A 20132-nucleotide genomic window follows, 5' to 3' on the forward strand; every position below is an offset into this window, starting at 1 on the left:
TGCGCCACTCCTCCCCTCAAAGACACTAAAGCTTCATGGGGGTTGTAGTTTTTTTTTTTTTTGAGCGCTCTGTGGCCCAGGCTGGAGTGCAGTGGCTCGATCTCACTGCAAGCTCCGCCTCCCGGGTTCACGCCATTCTCATGCCTCAGCCACCCGAGTAGCTGGGACTACAGGCGCGTGCCACCATGGGGATTGTAGTTTTTTGAAGACACGCGTTTATTTGCTCAGGCCAGCGGACGGCGTAGCCGGTTGTCGCTCGGGTCTGGTCCCGGGAGCTTCCCATCTTGAGCAACTGCCAGTCTCAGAGAAGAAGATTGCCATGCCAGGAGGCAGGAACGCTGCCAAGAGGAAAGAACACATTCTGATTGACTCGGGAGTTAGATACAGCTAAATTCCAGAGTGCTGGAGCAGGATTTGCTCGGTCGAAGTGAGCTCCAGAGAGGAATGTGGTTTATCAATAACGCAGTGATTTGGTGGCAGAAAAAAATCAAGTCAGGGCCGGGCGCGGTGACTCACGCCTGTAATCCCAGCACTTTGTGAGGCCGAGGTGGGCGAATTGCTTCGAGCCCAGGAGTTCGAGACCAGCCTGGGCAACACAGCGAAACCCCGTCTCTACAAAAGAATACAAAAGTTAGCCGGGCGTGGTGGTGCGTGCCTGTAGTCCCAGTTCCTTGGGAGGCTGAGGTGGGAGGATCGCTTCAGCCCTGGAGGTCGAGGCTGCAGTGAGCCATTCCAGCCTGGGTGGCAGAGTGAGACTCTGTCTCAAAATAAATAATCGAGTCACCAGGGGGAAGAGTGTCAGAGGAAGTACAAGGCGGCCACACCTGCCCCTCTTTACCTGCAACACTGATACTGTCAGTTTTACTGCATTTCCTGATACTGCACTTGAAGTTCTATGAAAATTCCACACATTTCTCCAAGATTCGCTAGTTCTTCCGGTTAGTAACTTCACTCACAATCCCCTGCCCTAAATTAGTCTTCCCTTCTGTGTCCTGGTCATCTTTACATCCTCAAATTCAGCTCCAGACACAGAGAAAGGTTTCTTAACACTCAGGTTTGCTTCTCCTAAGGTGTGTGCCTAACCCATCCCCACTTGATCCTTTCTTCTTCCCTCTTCCCTCGTAAAACCAGAGATGTCCCCTTTGACGGTGAAATTGATTGTGCACTGTCCCCTCTTCTATCCTGCAGGACTTTGCACAAAGGAGAAGTTGTCCCTGGGGGATAGATTCCAATGGGGCCAGAACAATGAACACCCATACCAGAGGGGAGTCACCGCCTCCCAGGGCGGAGACCACCCCAAAGAGCGGAGTTTCTGGATCCACTTAGCCCTTCTTTAACCTCCCTCGAGAGAGGCAGCTTGATCTTCAGCCCTCCCACCTCACAATCTACACAGCAGCCTTGAAGGAAAACACGCCAGACTTCAGACGTCTCTCTCCTCGGTGGGCACCTCATTCTAACCCTGGCACCCCCTTCGCACGCTTCCCCTCCACCACCCCCACCCCCGACCTCCCAGGGCAGAAGGGAGAGCGGGGGCAGACTCTATGAGTCACCTCCCAGGCCTAGAGTTGAGGAGGGAAGCGCCGCCTCTCCTTGGGCCCCTTCTCTCCCCCTTTCCCCTCCCTGCTGGTTCCTGGCATCGCCAGATGCTGCGCAGCAGTCTCCGATTGCCCATCACCAATTCGGCTGGGTAAGGGTCCCCATGAAGGCGCAGCCGGGCATAGAGGTGCAGGGGAGAGCAGCCTGGGAAGTCCCTATCTGGATAGGCTCCAGCCTGGGTGGGGGCGGTCCTGGTGCCCGGTGAAGCGTCAGACGAGGGAGCCTGAGCGGGGCAACGCAGAGGGGTGGAGAGGAGGGGGAGGCGAGGGCGGGCAGCGAGGCCTGGAGCGGCCAGGAGAGGGGCGGGGGGCGGCCCTTCTCCAGGAATTTCCGGGGATCGTGTTACAGCGTTGGCGGAGCCCGAGCGGAGTGGGACTCGAGGCCCTGTAGCCGGACTGGGCCCCTCGCCCCCTCCTCCAGCGGCCTGCGGGCCTTGGCAGCGCCGCCCCTGCCCACACTGACCCCGTGTGGCGGGGCCGCTCTGCGCCCCCGGGCCGCTCTGTAATGGTAGGGCAGCCTCAGCCCCGAGATGACGTCGGGTCTCCGCGGCCCCGGGTTATTGTAGGAACTATCCGGCCCCGCGTAATCGTAGGGTCTGCGCGGGCCCGGCCCCCACCAGACGGGACTCCCCGCCCCCAGTTGGCGGCCGAGGAGTCTCTTCGCCCCAGAGTCATCTTCGGGACGCCCAGGGCCCGGGTGATTGTGGGCTCGCCCCGGCCCCGGGTGATTGTTTCATCTCCGTGGCCCGCGGTGGTCGTAGCGTCTCCGAGACCGCGGGCTCCCGTAGGGTCCCCGTGGCCCCGAGTTGTAGTCGGGACACCCCGGCCGCGGGTGATCGTCGGGTCTCCACGCGCCCGGGTCGCTGGCGCGGATCCGGCCTCGGCGCCTTCTCAGGGCGCCCTGCAAGGCCGCGGGCAGGATGAACATTCTGGCACCCGTGCGGAGGGATCGCGTCCTGGCGGAGCTGCCCCAGGTAGGCGCCGGGGCCACGTCGGGCTTCCGTCTACAGCCCGGGGTGTGGGCGGGGCGGGGCGGAGGCGGCACCAGACCAGTTAGAGGACTGGGCCCAGCCCTGCCACCCAGCTAGGCCTGGTGCTTCTGGGTGGTCCCTGCACTCCACCCCTACCCGGGCCGCTTGGCTGCGGGGCAAGGGCCAGGAGTAAGAAGCTCCATTCTCTTCCATCCTTCCCCCTAAGTGCCTGAGGAAGGAGGCCGCTCTGCACGGGCACAAAGACTTCCACCCCCGCGTCACCTGCGCCTGCCAGGAGCACCGGACAGGCACCGTGGGGTGAGTTAGGGACACCCACAACAAAGAGAGGAGGTCCCAGGAAACTCTATAGTCATAGCGAGGGTAAACAACCGCCCCCTTGGGGCTTCATTTCAGCCCCTACCAGCTATATGGTTATTTCCCCCTCTTTAAGCCCCTGTATCCTCTCATTTTTTCCCAACAAAGTTGTTGTGAGTTCTATGAGATGGGGTTGGGTAGAAGGGTGGCAGCTGGATTCCTGAGTAGAGACTAAGGTGTCTGAAATGAGAAGGTGGTCACCTGCTCAGATCCCCACATAGCATCCATGGAGCCCCAGAGCAGGGGTCTGGCTGTGCTTACAGGGATGAGTCTTATTGTGGGTTTTAAAGGTAATACTGATAACAGTTGGCACCATTAATTAAGCATTTGCTGTGTGCCAGGCAGTGTTGGGTACTATCATTATCTTTATTGAATGGAAAAGTCTATCACTTAAGATATATCCTGATTTCAGAGACATTAAAATGGGGGGGGAGGGTGTCTTAAAATATAGGACATTTATCTCATTTTAACCTTCACAATGACCCAGTAAAATATATACTAACGTTACTTAAATGTTTAAACTGAGGCTTAGAGAGGCTAAATAACGTGTCCAAAGTCACACAGCTAGTCAGTGTGAGAGCTGGGATTCAAATTCATGTCTCTCTGCTGCTGGAGCACAAAACACTCCTCCTCCCCAGCACATCTGTCCATGCAGCTGCCTGGGACGCCTGGTGTCTATAATACCCTCAGCCTGGGTGCAGCTACCTTTCTGGACCTAGTCAGGAGCATTGGAACTCCCTAGGGTGAAAGAGCTCGTGCCTACTCCCCTTGCCCACTCTTGTGTCCAGCAGATTTAAGATCTCCAAGGTCATCGTGGTGGGGGACCTGTCGGTGGGGAAGACTTGCCTCATTAATAGGTAAGGGGGTGCTGGAGCTGAGCTGGGCAGGGTGGGGCCAAGCCTAGCCAGGTGGGCTGGCTCCAGATCACAGCATCTGGTACCCTCTCAGGTTCTGCAAAGACACCTTTGATAAGAACTACAAGGCCACCATTGGAGTGGACTTCGAGATGGAACGATTTGAGGTGCTGGGCATCCCCTTCAGTTTGCAGCTGTGAGTGCTTCCACACCCCTTCCAGCTATCCCTTCTCCCCAGCACCCACACCCCCCAACATACATACCTGTGCTTCACTCTTCCTCCCTCCCAGTTGGGATACCGCTGGACAGGAGAGGTTCAAATGCATTGCGTCAACCTACTATCGAGGAGCTCAAGGTAAGGGGCTGGGTGAAGTGGGGTAGGTGGGTCTCAGAGTGCACATGGCTTCTCATATGGAGCTGGAAGGATTGGGGAAATGAGCAGTAGTGTCTTCCTTGCCAACCTGGGGCTGTTTCTGCCACTCTTCCAGCCATCATCATTGTCTTCAACCTGAATGATGTGGCATCTCTGGAACATACCAAGTATGTGAGCATCCTGCAATATAATGGGAGGCTCCGGGAAGAGAGGGTTCAGAACAGAGGGGTGGTCAGGAAGAAGAAGAATGCATGTAGGACCAGAGAGGGGGTAATTGGGCCTATGAATGTCAGCGGGAGGGGCCCTGCAGGCTCACTCATCCCTCACTTTCCACCTCCCATGGCAGGCAGTGGCTGGCTGATGCCCTGAAGGAGAATGACCCTTCCAGTGTGCTTCTCTTCCTTGTAGGTTCCAAGAAGGATCTGAGTGTGAGTGTGCCAGTGGGGGGACTTCCCAGCTTGGTGAGGGAATGCCCCCCTCTGACTCTGGCCTTCCCTCAGACCCCTGCTCAGTATGCGCTGATGGAGAAAGATGCCCTCCAGGTGGCCCAGGAGATGAAGGCTGAGTACTGGGCAGTCTCATCTCTCACTGGTGAGTTGGAGGCTTTAGGGCTCTGCTGTGACACTCTTGCCTGGCTCTCCTCTCACGCTACACTTCCAGCAGTGCCCTGTGTCCCCAGACCCGGCACTGCCCCTGAGCACCTATCTGCTCCCTGTGTCAGGTGAGAATGTCCGAGAATTCTTCTTCCGTGTGGCAGCACTGACGTTTGAGGCCAATGTGCTGGCTGAGCTGGAGAAATCGGGGGCTCGTCGCATTGGGGATGTTGTCCGTGAGTGCTTGCCTGGTTGAGGGTGGCAGAGGGCACAGTGAGCCTCCAATCCCTGCTTCACATATTTTCCGCCCTTCTTTAGGCATCAACAGTGATGACAGCAACCTCTACCTAACTGCCACCAAGAAGAAGCCCACATGTTGCCCATGAGGGTTGAGGAGACTGTTCAGAGACTGCCCAGCCCTAGGGCACTGTGCCACCCTCATTCCTCCAGAGCCTGACCCCTGGACATTTGCACTGACTTTATCCAGACCAAAGAGCTGCCTCTTGGTGGCAGTATTCCCACAGAGGGGTAGCTGGGACCATGCTAGTCACTTCCTGCCCCTAGGCACTGTGCCAAAGACTGGATGCCCCCTACTCCTCAGGGGACTGTCCAGGGTGCCCAGTGGTAGTGGGGGAGAGTGTCTCTGTTCTTTTGCTCAGCCTGCTGGGCCCTTTGTGTATGAGGATGCTTAATGATTCCAGCCTCTCACTGTGCCTTATGCATTAAAATCTCTTTGTTACGAGCACTTTGGGGCTGGAGTTCTTTGCCGGGGATGATGGATGTGGAATAGGCATGACTGTGTGGCCATTTTGGCACTAGAGTCCCCTGGGGATGCTGTGCTGGCCATCCCTGGCCCCTGGGCAGGTTCAGGTAGGCTGGGAGCTGAAAGATCAGTTTGGGGGCTGCACTGGGCCCTCGCTGGGTGAAGTCTGAATGGCTGGCTTTGAGAGCCCTTTCCCCTGATCCTTTCCCCACACGTGTCCTCCTACTTGGTGCTTATACCCAAATTTTCTTTTTTTTTTTTTTTTTTGAGACGGATTCTCGCTCTGTCGCCCAGGCTGGAGTGCAGTGGCGCCATCTCGGCTCACTGCAAGCTCCGCCTCCCGGGTTCATGCCATTCTCCTGCCTCAGCCTCTCCAAGTAGCTGGGACTACAGGCGCCCGCCACCACGCCCGGCTAATTTTTTTGTATTTTTAGTAGAGACGGGGTTTCACCGTGGTCTCGATCTCCTGACCTCGTGATCCGCCCGCCTCGGCCTCCCAACGTGCTGGGATTACAAGCGTGAGCCACCGCGCCCGGCCTACCCAAATTTTCACCACTGGAGAATCTTTTTCTTTTTTTCACCCTTTTCTTGCCTTCCCTTTAAGAAATACTTTTCCAGGCCGGGTGCGGTGGCTCATGCCTGTAATCTCAGCGCTTTGGGAGGCCAAGGCAGGCAGATCACTTGAATTCAGGAGTTCAAGACCAGCCTGGCCAACATGGTGAAACCCCCATCTCCATTAAAATATAAAAATTAGGCCAGGCGCGGTGGCTCATGCCTGTAATCCCAGCACTTTGGGAGGCTGAGGCGGGCGGATCACAAGGTCAGGAGATCGAGACCATCCAGGCTAACACGGTGAAACCTCCTCTCTACTAAAAATGCAAAAAATTAGCCAGGCGTGGTGGCTGGTTCCTGTAGTTCCAGCTACTTGGGAGGCTGAGGCAGGAGAATGGCCTGAACCTGGGAGGCGGAGCTTGCAGTGAGCTGAGATGGCGCCACTGCACTCCAGCCTGGGTGACAGAGTGAGACTCCCTCTGGTAAAAAAAATAAATAAATAAGGCCGGGCGCGGTGGCTCACGCCTGTAATCCCAGCACTTTGGGAGGCCGAGATGGGCGGATCACAAGGTCAGGAGATCGAGACCATCCTGGCTAACACGGTGAAACCTCGTCTCTACCAAAAATACAAAAAAATTAGCCGGGCATGGTGGCGACTGCCTGTAGTCCCAGCTACTCGGGAGGCTGAGACAGGAGAATGGTGTGAACCCGGGAGGCAGAGCTTGCAGTGAGCCAAGGTCACGCCACTGCACTCCAGCCTGGGTGACAGAGCAAGACTCTGTCTCAAAAAAAAAAAAAAAATAAATAAATAAATAAATAAATAAATAAAATAAAATACAAAAATTATCCAGGCGTGGTGGTGCGTGCCTGTAGTTCCAGCTACTTGGGAGGATGAGGCAGGAGAATTGCTTGAACTCAGGAGTTATTATAACCATTTTCTTTTTTTTGATTTTTTATTTTTTGGTTGTTTATGCCATTAACTTTTATATGGGGAAAGGTGACCAAGACCCTGGCTCCCTGTTGACATCTAACCCAGAGTTCCAGAGTAGCTGGAAGCACCTCAGGCATCTGGGTCAACAAAGGAGGACTTATGGCCTCGTGTCATCCCGGGAGGCTAAGGGGGTGTCCAAGTTAGAAGGCAGATTCTGGCTCCCAGTTGCCAAGTGCTCTGTCTGTTCCATTCCCGGTTCCACTCTCACCAGGATGGTTGGTTTTTCTGCAGACTTCCCTTCTCCTGGCTTCCCCTCCCTCGCAGTTCCTAGACTCTCTAGAGCTACCACGGGAAGGAGGGTCTGGGCAGCAGCCTACCCACTCAGGACTTGGGTCTGGAGGAAAGTGAAGGTGGGGATCAGGCAGAGCAATAGCAGCAGCAGCAGAGCCCCTGGATGATGGCGGAAAAAACAAGGTGTGGACCCCATCCTTTCCCCTCCTCTTCATCCTGGCTTTGGAAGCCGGTGCCAAGAGAAGTTGAGGGGTGTGGTGCATGGAATGTCGGCGATATGGCGATAACTTCTTTTCACACTCTCCTGTGATTATTTTTTACATTTCTGTTCCCTCGCAGCGCTAGGCTCCTCACCCTTGCCTTGCCTGTTAACAGATGTGTGTGAAGCCAGCACCACAGTCCAGGTGTGGTGTTTGTGCTGCACCGGTTGTGGGAGTTCTGTGTTCCGTGTGCATGTTGTATTAGTCTGTGTGTGGTGAGTATATTTTGTGTGTGTGTGATATATGCATGCGCAGAGGGTGTATGTTGTACCTGAGGGCGTGAGGGGTGTCATTGGGATGAGGTTCCTATGAATGCAGCCTGCCCCGTTCTCCAGACTATCAGGATAAGCTTACGACTCTATTGGGCAGTATTGTCTCTGGAATAGGGTGCCCCATGGGGGCCAGGGGCGGGGAACGCTGCGGGGTGGCGCAGGGGCTGGGAACCGACATCAGGTCGGTTAGGCCTTGGGAGAGGCCTGTGGGCGGAGAGAGGGGAAGCCCGGGCTCCACCAGAGCTGCAGGGACCTCGAAGCCCGGACGGTGGAGTGGAAATGGCGACGCCAAGACCTCCCTGGGCTCAGGGGATCCTTCCACCTCAGCCTCCCGAGTAGCTGGGACTACAAGTGCGCACCACTAAGCTAGCTAATTTTTGTATTTTTTGTAGAGATGGGGTTCGCTCGCTCCCCGGCGGGCAGAGGCGGGGCTGCGGCTGGGTTCCCAAGGGTCGGCGGGGCGGGGAGCGGGACGGGAGTGTGCGGTTTAGAGAATGGCCGGGGCGGGGCTAAGAATGGGGCTGGGGGCAAGGCTTGTTGTAACACTAAGAATTGGGGCTACGATCTGGAGGCAGGGTGAAAATCTGGGGTTTGGACTGCAAGCTGGAACCAGAGATGGGTGGTGAGAGCTGGGCCTGTAAGGTTAAGGTCTGAGATAAAGGGGAAATCCTAGGGTTACAGGGGGAACAAAGAGGGGCCTGGGAGGCGCCGGGAGGCCCCGGATGAAGAACGCGGCTGACGCTGAGACCCAGCTGGGAAGACTATGCAGCCTGGAGCCGGGTTGGGGAGGCGGGCGGGGGCTGCGCCAGCATGAGGCGGGGTTAGGGGCTAGGCGGGGGCGAAGCCGAGACTGGAGTCCACGGCTGGGCCGAGGGCTCGGCCGGGCTGAGGCTCAGGGTTGGACTTCACGCAAGAGTCCTGTAGAGACGAAGACCTGGGCGGAGAGCGATGTGGGTCAGGACGACGCTCACAATTGAAAGATGGACTAAGGAAAAGACCGAGCCCAAGGCCTGCTCGTGGGATGAGAGCAGGTGCCGCGGTAAGAGGGGCGGGGCAGGGGCTGGGCAGAGGGCGCGGCCCGGCTCGCAGACCCCGAGCGGCGCACGCGGGAGGCCGGCAAACAGACTAGGGAGGCGGGCAAACCAACGAGAGGCGGGGCCCAGTGCTGGGCCGGGGCGGAGCTAGGGCCGGGGGCGGGCTCCCGTCGAGCCGCGGGCCAATGATTGAGGACTGGGGTTCTGAGGCCCTGCTAGGTCGCCCGCGGGTTGGGCGGGAAGTCTGGCTCCAGCCAGAGCTGGAACTGTTGGCTATCGGACTGGGTGGCACCGGGTGCAGGCCGCTGCCCTTGAAGCGCCGGCCTTGGCTGGAACCAGTGGTCCAGCGCCCACCCGGACGCCGGGGCGGGAGCGGGCGGTTCCATCGACCCTGAGGGTGGACCAAGGAGACTGAGGGTTCCACGCGTGGCATCACAATTACCTCCGCGGCGGCGAGGCCAGAGAGGCATTTCCAAGGAGACGCGGGCGCACTGCCCCTCCCTTGCTTCCTCCTCTTCTCTCCTTCCTCTCCTAGTTTCTTCCCTCCCTTCTCCTTCCCTCCCTTCCCGCCCTACTCCTTTCGGCTGCTCTGGTGCCCACCCCCAGTGCCTCGAGGGCGAGGAGAGCTCCTCGGCCCCGCAGGACAGGGAGGATTCTGCACAGATGAGCATAACCTGTGAGTTTTGAGTTAGGCCCCTGTGCGCCGATTAACGAACGCCTCACGGGGAAAGACGCCGTAAGCCTCCCACTTTCTTTCACCCTCCTCATTCATTGTGTGTTGTCAGTCACTTCTGCTGCAGCAACTCTGGACTGCTGCTGGTCAGAGCTCTCCTCCTGTCCTCTGGAACTAAAGAGCAGATTGCTTTTCTCAGCTCTGAAGAGAGTTACTAAATTCGTCTTCCCCTTTGTCCCTCCTCCCCTCGTCTCCTTCATAAACAGAGCTGATGGGTGTCCGACCTCTAGGGGAGCTAGTGAGTGGAGAGGAAACAGGCTCTGACCCTGCATGTGTGCTTTTTTTTTTTTTTTTTTTTTTTGAGATGGAATCTCGCTCTGTCGCCCAGGCTGGAGTGCAGTGGCGCAATCTCGGCTCACTGCAACCTCTACCTCCCGGGTTCAAACAATTCTCCTGCCTCAGCCTCCTGAGTAGCTGGGATTACAGGCGCGCGCCACCACGCCCAGCTATTTTGTTTATTTTTTTATTTTTATTTTTAGTAGAGACGGGATTTCACCATGTTGGTCAGGCTGGTCTTGAACTCCTGACCTCGTGATCCGCCCACCTCGGCCTCCCGAAGTGCTGGGATTACAGGCGTGAGCCACCGCGCCTGGCCATGTGTGTCTCTTTCTTTTTTTTTTTTTTTTTTTTTTTTTTTTTTTGAGACGGAGTCTCGCTCTCTCACCCAGGCTGGAGTGCAGTGGCGCGATCTCGGCTCACTGCAAGCTCCGCCTCCCGGGTTCACGCCATTCTCCTGCCTCAGCCTCTCCGAGTAGCTGGGACTACAGGTGCCCGCCACCACACCCGGCTAATTTTTTGTATTTTTAGTAGAGACAGGGTTTCACCGTGGTCTCGATCTCCTGACCTCATGATCCGCCCGCCTCGGCCTCCCAAAGTGCTGGGATTACAGGCGTGAGCCACCGCGCCCGGCCATGTGTGTCTCTTTCATGGTGGCTCCTAAAACAGCAAGGCAGAGGAGTTTTTGGTTCCTCACCCTGGCTGAGGCCCCAGCGGCATGACTTTAGGGTCCAGGGTGGATAAGGGAGGCTGTGGAGTCCAGACTGAGTAAAACCAGAGGGTGAGGAATTGGTAGTGTTGGAGCTGAAAAGCAGGTGCAGTAGGAAGGTGACTGTACCTCAAAAAAACACCTGTCCTTCCCGCTGTCTCTGCTGCCCACGCTGGAGTGCAGTAGCACGATATCGGCTCACTGCAACCTACACCTCTGGGGTTCAAGCGATTCTCGTGCCTCGGCCTCCAGAGCAGCTGGGACTACAGGTATGTGCCACCACGCCTGGCCGATTTTTGGATTTTTAGTAGAGAAGGGATTTCACCATGTTGGCCATGCTGGTCTCAAACTCCTGACCTCAAGTGATCCGCCCACCTCGGCCTCTCAAAATTCTGGGATTATAGGCATGAGCCACTGACCCGGCCTGGTAGGACAGGTTTTGCATATGGAGCTGAACGTGATTTATTTTATAAGACAGATTCTCACTCTGTCGCCCAGGCTGGAGTGCTGTGGCGCTCTCAGCTCACTGCAACCTCTGCCTCGCCGGCTCACTCAAGCAGAATGTGGTTTTTAAGGCTTGGCTGTGGGCCGGGCGCAGTGGCTCATGCCTGTAATCCCAGCACTTTGGGAGGCCGAGGAGGGCGGATCACGAGGTCAGGAGATCGAGACCATCCTGGCTAACACGGTGAAACCCCGTCTCTACTAAAAATACAAAAAATTAGCCGGGCGTGGTGGCGGGCGCCTGTAGTCCCAGCTCCTCTGGAGGCTGAGGCAGGAGAATGGCATGAACCCGGGAGGCAGAGCTTGCAGTGAGCCGAGATCCCGCCACTGCACTCCAGCCGGGACAACAGAGCGAGACTCCGTCTGAAAAAAAAAAAAAAAAAAAAAAAAAAGGCTTGGCTGTGGAGCTTCACATACAGAATGACCTTTGTTTACAGGGGTGTGTCCCCAGCCAACAGTAAGTAGACAGGGCTGAAAGAGCATAGGCTATGGAACCAGGAAGACCTGGGTTTGAATCCTACCTCTGCCGTCTATTAACATGTATCTTTGGACAAATTACTTATCTTCTCTGAGTCTCTGTGTTCTCATCCATAGAATGGGGCTGTGGTGGGGATTTAGAATCAAAGGCATATATTTTAGTTGAGACAGGGTCTCACTCTGTTGCCCAGGCTGGAATGCAATGGCGCGATCATGGCTCACTGCGGCCTCGACCTCCCTGGGCTCAGGTGATCCTCCCACCTCAGCCTCCTGAGTAGCTGGGACTACAGGTCTGCACCACTAAGCCAGCTAATTTTTGTATTTTTTGTAGAGATGGGGTTTTGCCATGTTGCCCAGGCTGGTCTCGAACTCCTGGGCTTGTGATCTTCCCGCCTCAGACTCCCAAAATGATGGGATTACAGATTTATGTCATTTCATTGGTGGATGTTGAAAACATGGAAGTTGATGAAGTTATCCAGGACATGCTTTTGTAGAGCCTTCTGAGGAGGTGACCAAGTCAGAACTCTTGTAATCACCAATTTAAGGCGTACAACAAAACCAGAGGAGACAGCAAAGGAGACAGGGAAGAACTAAAGAGCTGGTTAGAGAAGGAAGAGAAAGATGAGGTCTGCCATGGTAGCCTAAGGAACAGTTTGCAGAAGAAGGAGTTTCATTGGTCAACAGGGTCAAGTGAGGCCGGGCGCAGTGGCTCACGCCTGTAATCCCAATATTTTGGGAGGCCAAGGAGGGCAGATCACAACGTCAGGAGTTCGAGACCAGCCTGTCCAACATGGTGAAACCCTGTCTCTACTAAAAATACAAAAATTAGCCAGCTGTGGTGGCGCGAACCTGTAATCCCAGCTACTCAGGAGGCTGAGGCAGGAGAATTGCTTGAACCCGGGAGGTGGAGGGTGCAGTGAGCCGAGATCGCACCACTGCACTCCAGCCTGGGTGACAGAGCGAGACTCCATCTCAAAACAAAACAAACAAAAACAAAAAACAAAACAAAACAAAAAACGGGGTCAAGTGAGGTAAGAAGCCCACTGGATTTGGCTACTGGGAAACTGCTGGTGGACTTTGCCAAAGCTATTCAGATTGGGGGGCGGATGGCTGCTATGTTGCAGGTAGCTGGAAGAGAAGAAAGAGGTGAAGACACTGAGCTCACAGAAGGTAGGGGCTGGGCCTCTTTTCTAGTGCCGAGTGAAGCCACCCAACATATGTCCTCTGAATGAGTTAATCAATTTGGATTGAAAGGGGGATATGCAGTGGTAGGAGAAACAGGATTGACAGAGTGTTTTTTTTTTTTTTTGAGCCAGAGTCTTGCTCTGTCGCCCAGGCTGGAGTGCAGTGGCGCCATCCCGGCTCACTGCAAGCTCCGGCTCCCAGATTCATGCCATTCTCCTGCCTCAGCCTCCAGAGTAGCTGGGACTACTGGCGCCCGCCACCATGCCTGGCTGATTTTTTGTATTTTTTTTAGTAGAGATGGGGTTTCACCGTTGTTAGCCAGGATGTTCTTATCTCCTGACCTCCTGATCCGCCCGCCTCGGCCTCCCAAAGTGCTAGGATTACAGGCGTGAGCCACCGCGCCCGGCCTGACAGAGTGTTTTGTTTTATGATGTCTATAGCCTGAAAGGGGGGAAAAAGAAGCCAGTAAAGAAGAAGAAGGTGTCAATTCTGGCTGGGACCTAAAATATAGATGCTTTGGGCATCAGAAAGGAGGGACACCCTTTTCCCAGGCAAGCAAAGTTGATGAGGGTTGGACTGTCCACAGATAATGGTGGTGAAATTATCTGCTGAGAGAAACAGTGGTTGCAGGAGTTTCCAGGAAGTGCTTAAAGTCATTCATTCATTCTTTTGTTCATTTAACAAATTTTGAGTACTTGCCGTGCTGTCGAAAACAGGAGGAGGAGCTGACCAGAGACTTGTAGGAGGATGACCAAGTGCCACTGAAGGCTTGCTGAAGACCCCAAGCAATCAGCTTCCCTTCCTTAAGCAGACCTCAAGTCCAGTGCCTCAAGGGATAAAGCTAGTTGTGGGAAGGAAAGGCAAAGGGGCAGACTCTGTCTTGTGGCTGCTCATGGCTGAGGGAGCTGCCACCCCAGTTGGAGGTCTGCTTAGGGTCATCCTCTGTCCAGGCTCCACACCCCCTGGGACAGTTTCTGGAGCTGTCCCTCCTTGCCTAGACCCTGGCTGGCTCCTATTCATCACTCTAACTCTAGTGATGCTCTTTCCAAGAAGCCTTCCATAGTCCCCAGTCCTCCTTTCCAGTCCTGGTAGGTGGCCCTTGTCCTGTGCTACCATTTCCCTGTCAGCATCTGCATCACATTACTCTCGTGTCCCTCTCCCCTCCCCTCACCGCCCCACCCCCTGCAACCCCTTAAGAGCAGGGACTGTTGTTTAATCTCTGCATCTCCAGGATGCAGTGAGGGCCTGACATATGGAGCTTCTCGGGGTATGTTTGGTGAATAAATGGCACAGGGAGGGGGCTGCTGCCACCACTGCCACTCTGTGCTCTCTCAGATGTAAACAGGTTACCCAGCTGGGAGAGAGGACATCTGCTGGCTGGTGTGGCGTCCAGCACTGATGTGTCTACCTTCTCTGAAGGTGGGTCCAGGAGACCTTTGACCCAGGGGGTCCTCATCACCCCTCACCTGGGAAAGCTGACACCTGGTGGAAGCTTGGTCCTAAGGCAGGGAGGGAGGGGAAGTGTGGTCCTGATGCTGCCCCATCCTCAACCCATCCCCTACAGATGCCAGAGGGGACCCCTTTCTCAAGGGGGCAATCACCCCATTCGTTTGTATAGAACTTTACGGCACATAAGTATCTTTGACATATGTGAATTGAGTCTGCCCAACAACCCTGCAAAATTGGTGTGACCACCATCCCATTTTGTGGATAAGGAAATTAAAGGCTCAGAGAAGTAAAGAAATTTGCCCTAGGCCACCCGGCTAGTAAGTGACAGACCCACGACTTGGGCTTAGGCCTGACTACAAGTTCAGGGCACTTTGCCACTATGCTGCCCTTTGGCCCAGCTCAGCCGTGCTGAAGAAGGCCGAGGTGGTGGTGAAGTTTCAGGGTCCTGTCACACACCCATGCCTTCCTCATCTTCCCGGGGGGATAAAGGGTACAAGAGGGGAGGAGAGAGACACAGATCACCCATGGGTCAGCGGTGTAGTGAGGACCCGGGACTTCACAGCCTTGTGTGGGGAAGGGAAGGAGGAAGAAATGTGGGTAAGCCTCACGCCAAGCTGCTGCACTGAGGCCACTTGGACTCACACCCACAGCCTGGGCTCATTCCTGGCTGGTGGCCGGTATGAGGTCTCACCCTAGTTCCACTCCTCGTAGGGGCTGGCAAAGGCACAATCCTCGGCCTGTTTGAGGGTAAGCCAGCCACAGCACCCCAGGCCAGTGCCTGCTCCCTCCCTCCCCTAGGGGTGCTGGGGAATCCCAGGTAAGGTCCCTTGTCCTCTGTTGGGTGAGAGAGATTCTGGGCTGTGAGAGGCACAGAGTCGCCTCATGGGCTTACCTTTGAGATAGCAGCCTGAGGGGACAGCCGGGCCTTAGGCAGGGTCAGAGGTGAGGCAGTGGTGGTAGACCGGGGAAACTCTCCTGTCTTCAGGACTGGCATTGAGCTGAGCAACAGAGGTGGGGGCCTTTCTCCAGGGCTTTTCCCTGACCCTAAATTCTTACCCCAGCAGCTTCTTCCTGTGCCCTGGGAAAGGGGATGTGGTCTCTGTGCTGCCTAAAAGGGTGCCTAGGCTGGGGATGGGTCATTCGAAAGCCTGGGGCTCTAGGGACTGGGGAGAGCGTGGGAAGGTGCTGAGTGAAGAGCAGGGAAAGGATCAAGAGGGGGGCATGGGAAGGGAGGGGAGTGAGAAAGGTGTCAGGCGGGAGAAAAAAAGGGGCTTGAAGGAGAAGGGAGGAGGGGGAAGTGGCGAGGGAAGGACGAGTCAGAAGCTAAGGAGCATGATGCAGGCCTTAGCTCCTGGCCAGGCTGTGAGAGATCAGCACGGGCCAGGGCAGGTGTAGGAACTGAGGATGCTGCGGCTCTGCTGCTCCTGGGGCTCTGGGGTGCCATAGCAGGAGGGCCTTCTCCTACCAGGCGCCTTGTGGAGCAGGGCCACCACTCATTGTGGGCAGCTGGGTGAGGGGCAGGCAGGAGCTGGTGGAGGCCTCCCACTGGAGGGAGAGGACAGAAGTAACAGGGAATCACAGGACTGCAGGGGGCTTGGTAAGGGTCTCCTGTGTATCGGACATGGAACCATACATTTTGCTGGGACATGGGGTTACTCTGGGGCCAAGTTACTACTACTGAAGCAGAAACACTTCTTGGGGTGGACAGCTGGTGGTGGCAGGTGAATTTGGTGAGGTTTTAGCTTGAGCTGTGGGAAGACCCAGAGGTCTGCGGCTGCTGCTGATGACCCAGACCCCTGCCCCCTCAGGTGACTGCAAGGAGCCTGACAAGTGCTGCTGGAAACACAAGCAGTGCACTGGGCACATCATCTACCCTTTCGCCTCTGACTGTGTCCGCCACAGCCTGCACCTACACTCTGTCAACCACTGCAACTGCAATTCTAGGTGAGGGCCCGCCCCCTTGGGGGACTCATGGCAGAGCCAGGTCCGAACTTTCATTGTGGTCTCCCCTTCAACCTTTGGTTTGCCTCTTCAGCTTTGAATTGGTGCTGCCAGCCCAGTCCCAGCTCTGCACACCTTGCTCTGCTCTAAGAGAAATGGGGAGGAGGTCTGTTGGCGGCCTGAGACAGGCCCAGCGGAAGCCCACTGTCCCTCAGGCTTCTGGCTCTGGGTCCCTGGGGGAGTGATGGGAGCCAGGCTGAGAGTCCCATGTGTGGCAGGCTGAAGGACTGTTCAGAGGATAGCAGCAGCTCCCGGGGCGCGGGCCCAACCTGCTCCCATGTCATCGAGTCCCCCTGCTTTGAGCTCACACCGGAGGAGGAGCATGTGGATCGATTCTGGTATGGCTGGTGAGTGAGCCCCGGTGGGCTGATGGGGAAGGGGCCTCTACAGGGCACTGCCCCCTACTCTCTGTCAAACTTCCCCCGTCGTCCCTCCTCCCAGGTGCAAAAGCTACAGACCTGTCTCTGTGGCAGTGATCCACCATCCCCTCTACCATGAGTGTGAGGCAGATGATCTAAATGAAGAAGAGGAAGAGGAGAAGGAGGAAAGCAAGCCCCCCATCCCAACGCAGGTGGGGCCCGCCACTGCCTCCCCTGACCTAGGTACCAGCATGGCCACTGGTACCCCTGACTCTGCAGCGCCCATCACCATCTGGCGCTCTGAGAGCCCCACAGGGAAGGGTCAGGGCAGCAAGGTGATCAAGAAGGTAAAGAAGAAAAAGGAAAAAGAGAAAGACAAGGAGGAGGAGATGGATGAGAAGGCAAAGCTGAAGAAAAAAGCCAAGAAAGGCCAGTTGACTAAGAAGAAAAGCCCGCTTAAATTGGAGCCTTCCCCGCCAGACGCGAGCCGATCATTAAGTCCAAGACAGCTGGCCAGGATGTCCGAGTCCAGCCCAGAAAGCCGGGAAGAGCTGGAGAGCGAGGACAGTTACAATGGCTGGGGGCAGGGAGAACTGTCCAGCCAGGATATTGTGGAATCATCATCGCCCAGGAAGAGAGAGAAGAACACAGTCCAGGCCAAAAAGACAGGGGCAAAGCACTCACAAGCCAGGAAGGTAAACAAGAGAAAATCTCCCCTAGGATCAAACCCCAACCTCAGTTGAGGCCATGGTGGTCGGGGTGCAGAATAAATGCCCTCGAGCCTGTGGCTGGCCCTCTGCTGCTGTTCTCTCCCTCCAACTTGGCTGTTTCTTGCAGGGCAAGGGGTGGGCTCAGGGCTGCAGGGGTTTCTCAAAGGCAATCCAGCTTTCACAAAGGAAGCCCATGGGAAGGCAGGTGGGAGGGAAAGGAAGGGGCACAGCCCTATTTCTTCCTACCTGCTAGGACAAGGTGGAAGAGTGCATCTGGGGTGGGAAGGAGGGCTTCCCCTCTCTGCTAGGAGAGACCAGTCTGTGTGAAATCCACTTCTGGGACAGGCAGTACTGTCTGCAGTGATACCCCCAATAAACAGAACTTTTAAACCCACTCTGTGCCCCTGTGCCTGGCCTTTCCCTCCTCTAAGTGGCTCTGCAGAAGGTGCTCGTGGTACTACCAGAGACTGACCTTCCCAGCTGGTGGTCTAGCTCCTCCCTTGTAGCCCTTTTGTGCTGAAGGGAGCTGACTTGAGTTCCTGGCAGAGCTGGCCCCTTCCCCCAGATCTTGATGAAGAAAAACAAGGGGAGGGAGTGTGCCACGTCTGGGCAGCAGTGGCCTTTTCTGACTTCTCTGCTGAGCCCCAAGCAAAGGAAAGGGAGCCAGAAGCCCCACTCTCCCAGCATTGACTCACAGAGCTGTGAGACGAAGCCCTTGTGCAGACACAGGGATGGCAGGAGTTCAGAACAAAAAATGCAGTGGGGCAGGGACAAAGGGCCAGGGCCAGTGTGTTGGAGGGGAGCAGGTGAGCAGGCCCCATCCTGGAGCGGGAACACCTTACTGCTGACAGCTTGCCAGAGACCAAGGCCCAGTTGGGAAAAGGGAAGAGATGAACGGCAGAGGCTCAAGTTGAGAAATCCAGATTTACTTGTGGCCTTTCTCCAGGATGCCAGAGAAGACCAGCAGGCATGGGTGGATGGGGCAGCTGTGCTGTGGGTGAGTGAGTGGGTGTAATAATACCGGGTAACATTTGCGAGGTACCAGATGTTGGGCCAAGGAGCTTGCACACGCTGCCTTGGTCCTCACAGCAGCTGATGAGGCAGGTATCACTATCTCCATGTTACAGGTAAGAAAGCCAGCTGTAAGCCAGCAGGAACTGGCACAGGGTCACCCGGCTGGGAAGTAGAGGAGGGATGTGCCCCAGGCAGTCTGATGCAGAAGCTGCCTCTAGTCTATGAATCTTTGCCTCTGATGGATCAGAAGGAGTCAGGGGAGTCCTTGGAGCTCCAAACACTGCTTTGAAAGCCACCCCTCAAAGAGCTAGAGAGTTGGAGAGAGAGGCTTTGGCAAGAGCTCAATAGAAACACTGTTTATTCAAATGACAGGCAGGAAGCGGTGGCAGCAGCAGGGGGGAAAGGGCAGCCAGGCAGGGGCTGGGCAGTGCTTCCCTGTGTCCCCTGCAATCCTGCTTGGACAGCCACCCGGCTGTTGGCATCAGGGTCAGAAATACTTTCCCTCCTCTCCCTCCTGCCCCAAACTGAATAAATAGCATCCCTCTCCCCACGAGAGCTAGGGGAGACTCATGTGCTGAGTTTGGTGCCCCAGTCACAGCCCAGAGTCCGGTGAGGGCAGAAGTTCAAAATGGCTTGTAGGGAGTAGAATACAAAACCGTTCTACTCATTCTCACCTTCCTCTTCCTCCTCCTTGCCACACTCCCCTCCCAGCCTGGTCCCAGGACAGGTGGTCGGTGAGGGTCTGGAGTGGGAGAATTGTTGCCTACCATACACTGAGCTCAAGTTCACAAGGCCATCCAGCCTGTCACCCATCCAGGTTGACCACCAAAGAGAACGTCACTTCACGCCACTTTATGGACAGAAAAGGAGGGGCAGGGAGGGAGGCAGTGGGCGGCCAGGCCTTTCCCAGCCTCAGAGGTAACCAGAGTCCGAGGAGCAGGCCCCCTACCGATCCATCTCGTCCAGGAGTGGGGTGGCATCGCCAGCAATGGACATGGGGGTGCTTTCGATCATGGGACTGGGGGAGGGCCGAGGTGTCAGCCGCTGCTTCTGTTTCCGCCGTTCTGCCTCCTTTTCCTGCAGCCACTGCTCCGCCATTTTCCCCCAGTCGATGGCTGCATGGCTGTTGGACCTGGGAGGGGAAGAAAAATTGAGATTGGGACTTTGCTAAAAGGAAGTCTTCCCACCAATCACTGTACCCTTGCAGAAAGGAAGCTCATACCTATGGGCAGCAGCCCCTCTGCTGGGATGAGGCAGATACAGCAGCAACTGGCTGCCACACTGCCCTCTTCTGTCTTCACCCAGAAACTAGTGTTCCTGGCATATCATGTGGTCAGGGCCCTCAGAGGATCCAGAGCACCTGCCTATGCTAAGCCTTTCGGCCTCTTGACAACACCTGCCCCTATCACTGACCTGCACTGTGCCACCATGCAGATACTTACTTTGGCTGCTGCTGCCGTTGCCGGGAGCTGGAGGAGGGCTGGGGCTGGGCCTGGGCCGACTGCGGGGTGGTGCTGGCCTGGAGCTGGTGGTACTGAGGGGTGGTGATGGGCTGGCTTGGGGTCGTGTAGGAGTAGCTAGGGGTCATTAGTGGTGTGGCCACTGGCTGCTGGGCTGGCGTTGGGAATACCTGGAGAGGCATGAACAGTTAAATAGGGATGGGTGTGGGGCTTGTTTGGCCTTGCTGTGAATTCTGGATAAGTGCAAGGGTGGGCTCAGCAAAGCTTTCCAGATGATCCTCCACTGAGTATGTGCTTCTGACCAGCAGTGGGAAGCCTGCAGGTCGGCACCAAGCACACAGTGGTGCCCACTGGTCCTGACCATGTCAACTTTCTAGTGGCTTGTGGGTTCCAA

The 20132-nt window shown here is 56.0% G+C and overlaps 3 protein-coding genes across 18 annotated transcripts in view; 2 read left to right on the top strand and 1 right to left on the bottom strand.

The window, feature by feature from the left end:
- The first annotated feature begins 131 nt into the window (after positions 1 to 131).
- RAB34 (RAB34, member RAS oncogene family) lies at positions 132 to 5506 on the top strand. Of its 8 annotated transcripts, none has more exons than XM_063628731.1 (12): positions 132 to 938; positions 1189 to 1439; positions 2357 to 2569; positions 2793 to 2884; positions 3733 to 3798; positions 3890 to 3991; positions 4086 to 4150; positions 4284 to 4335; positions 4515 to 4596; positions 4669 to 4759; positions 4890 to 4997; positions 5080 to 5506. In XM_063628731.1, the coding sequence occupies exons 3-12, from the start codon at positions 2516 to 2518 to the stop codon at positions 5145 to 5147; spliced, it is 780 nt and encodes a 259-aa protein (XP_063484801.1). In that variant the 5' UTR covers positions 132 to 938; positions 1189 to 1439; positions 2357 to 2515; the 3' UTR covers positions 5148 to 5506. The 8 variants fall into 8 exon arrangements, with proteins under 8 accessions (XP_063484801.1, XP_063484800.1, XP_063484802.1 ...); XM_063628730.1 differs by having other exon boundaries at positions 802 to 938; positions 3730 to 3798; XM_063628732.1 differs by having other exon boundaries at positions 802 to 938; positions 4515 to 4572.
- Positions 5507 to 8549: 3043 nt separating this feature from the next.
- On the top strand, positions 8550 to 17658 carry PROCA1 (protein interacting with cyclin A1). 8 transcript variants are annotated; one of them, XM_055256810.2, is made up of 6 exons: positions 8631 to 8858; positions 14073 to 14164; positions 14618 to 14620; positions 16003 to 16138; positions 16414 to 16542; positions 16637 to 17658. In XM_055256810.2, the coding sequence occupies exons 1-6, from the start codon at positions 8779 to 8781 to the stop codon at positions 17295 to 17297; spliced, it is 1101 nt and encodes a 366-aa protein (XP_055112785.2). In that variant the 5' UTR covers positions 8631 to 8778; the 3' UTR covers positions 17298 to 17658. The 8 variants fall into 8 exon arrangements, with proteins under 8 accessions (XP_055112788.2, XP_055112782.2, XP_055112787.2 ...); XM_055256813.2 differs by lacking the exons at positions 14073 to 14164; positions 14618 to 14620 and adding an exon at positions 12685 to 12730 and having other exon boundaries at positions 8550 to 8869; XM_055256807.2 differs by lacking the exon at positions 14618 to 14620 and having other exon boundaries at positions 8550 to 8869; positions 14081 to 14164.
- A 961-nt stretch (positions 17659 to 18619) lies between these two features.
- Positions 18620 to 20132, bottom strand: part of SUPT6H (SPT6 homolog, histone chaperone and transcription elongation factor) — a 42363-nt gene continuing 40850 nt past the window's right edge. For both annotated transcript variants that reach the window (XM_055256774.2, XM_063628641.1), the window contains 2 exons: positions 19721 to 19908; positions 18620 to 19410 (listed from right to left, as the gene is read on the bottom strand). In XM_055256774.2, coding sequence (XP_055112749.1) covers positions 19224 to 19410; positions 19721 to 19908 — 375 coding nt within the window. In that variant the 3' untranslated portion in view covers positions 18620 to 19223. The remainder of the gene's footprint in view (positions 19411 to 19720; positions 19909 to 20132) is intronic.

This window comes from Symphalangus syndactylus, chromosome 20, assembly GCF_028878055.3.
Source record: "Symphalangus syndactylus isolate Jambi chromosome 20, NHGRI_mSymSyn1-v2.1_pri, whole genome shotgun sequence".
In the NCBI taxonomy this organism is placed as follows: Eukaryota; Metazoa; Chordata; class Mammalia; order Primates; family Hylobatidae; genus Symphalangus; species Symphalangus syndactylus.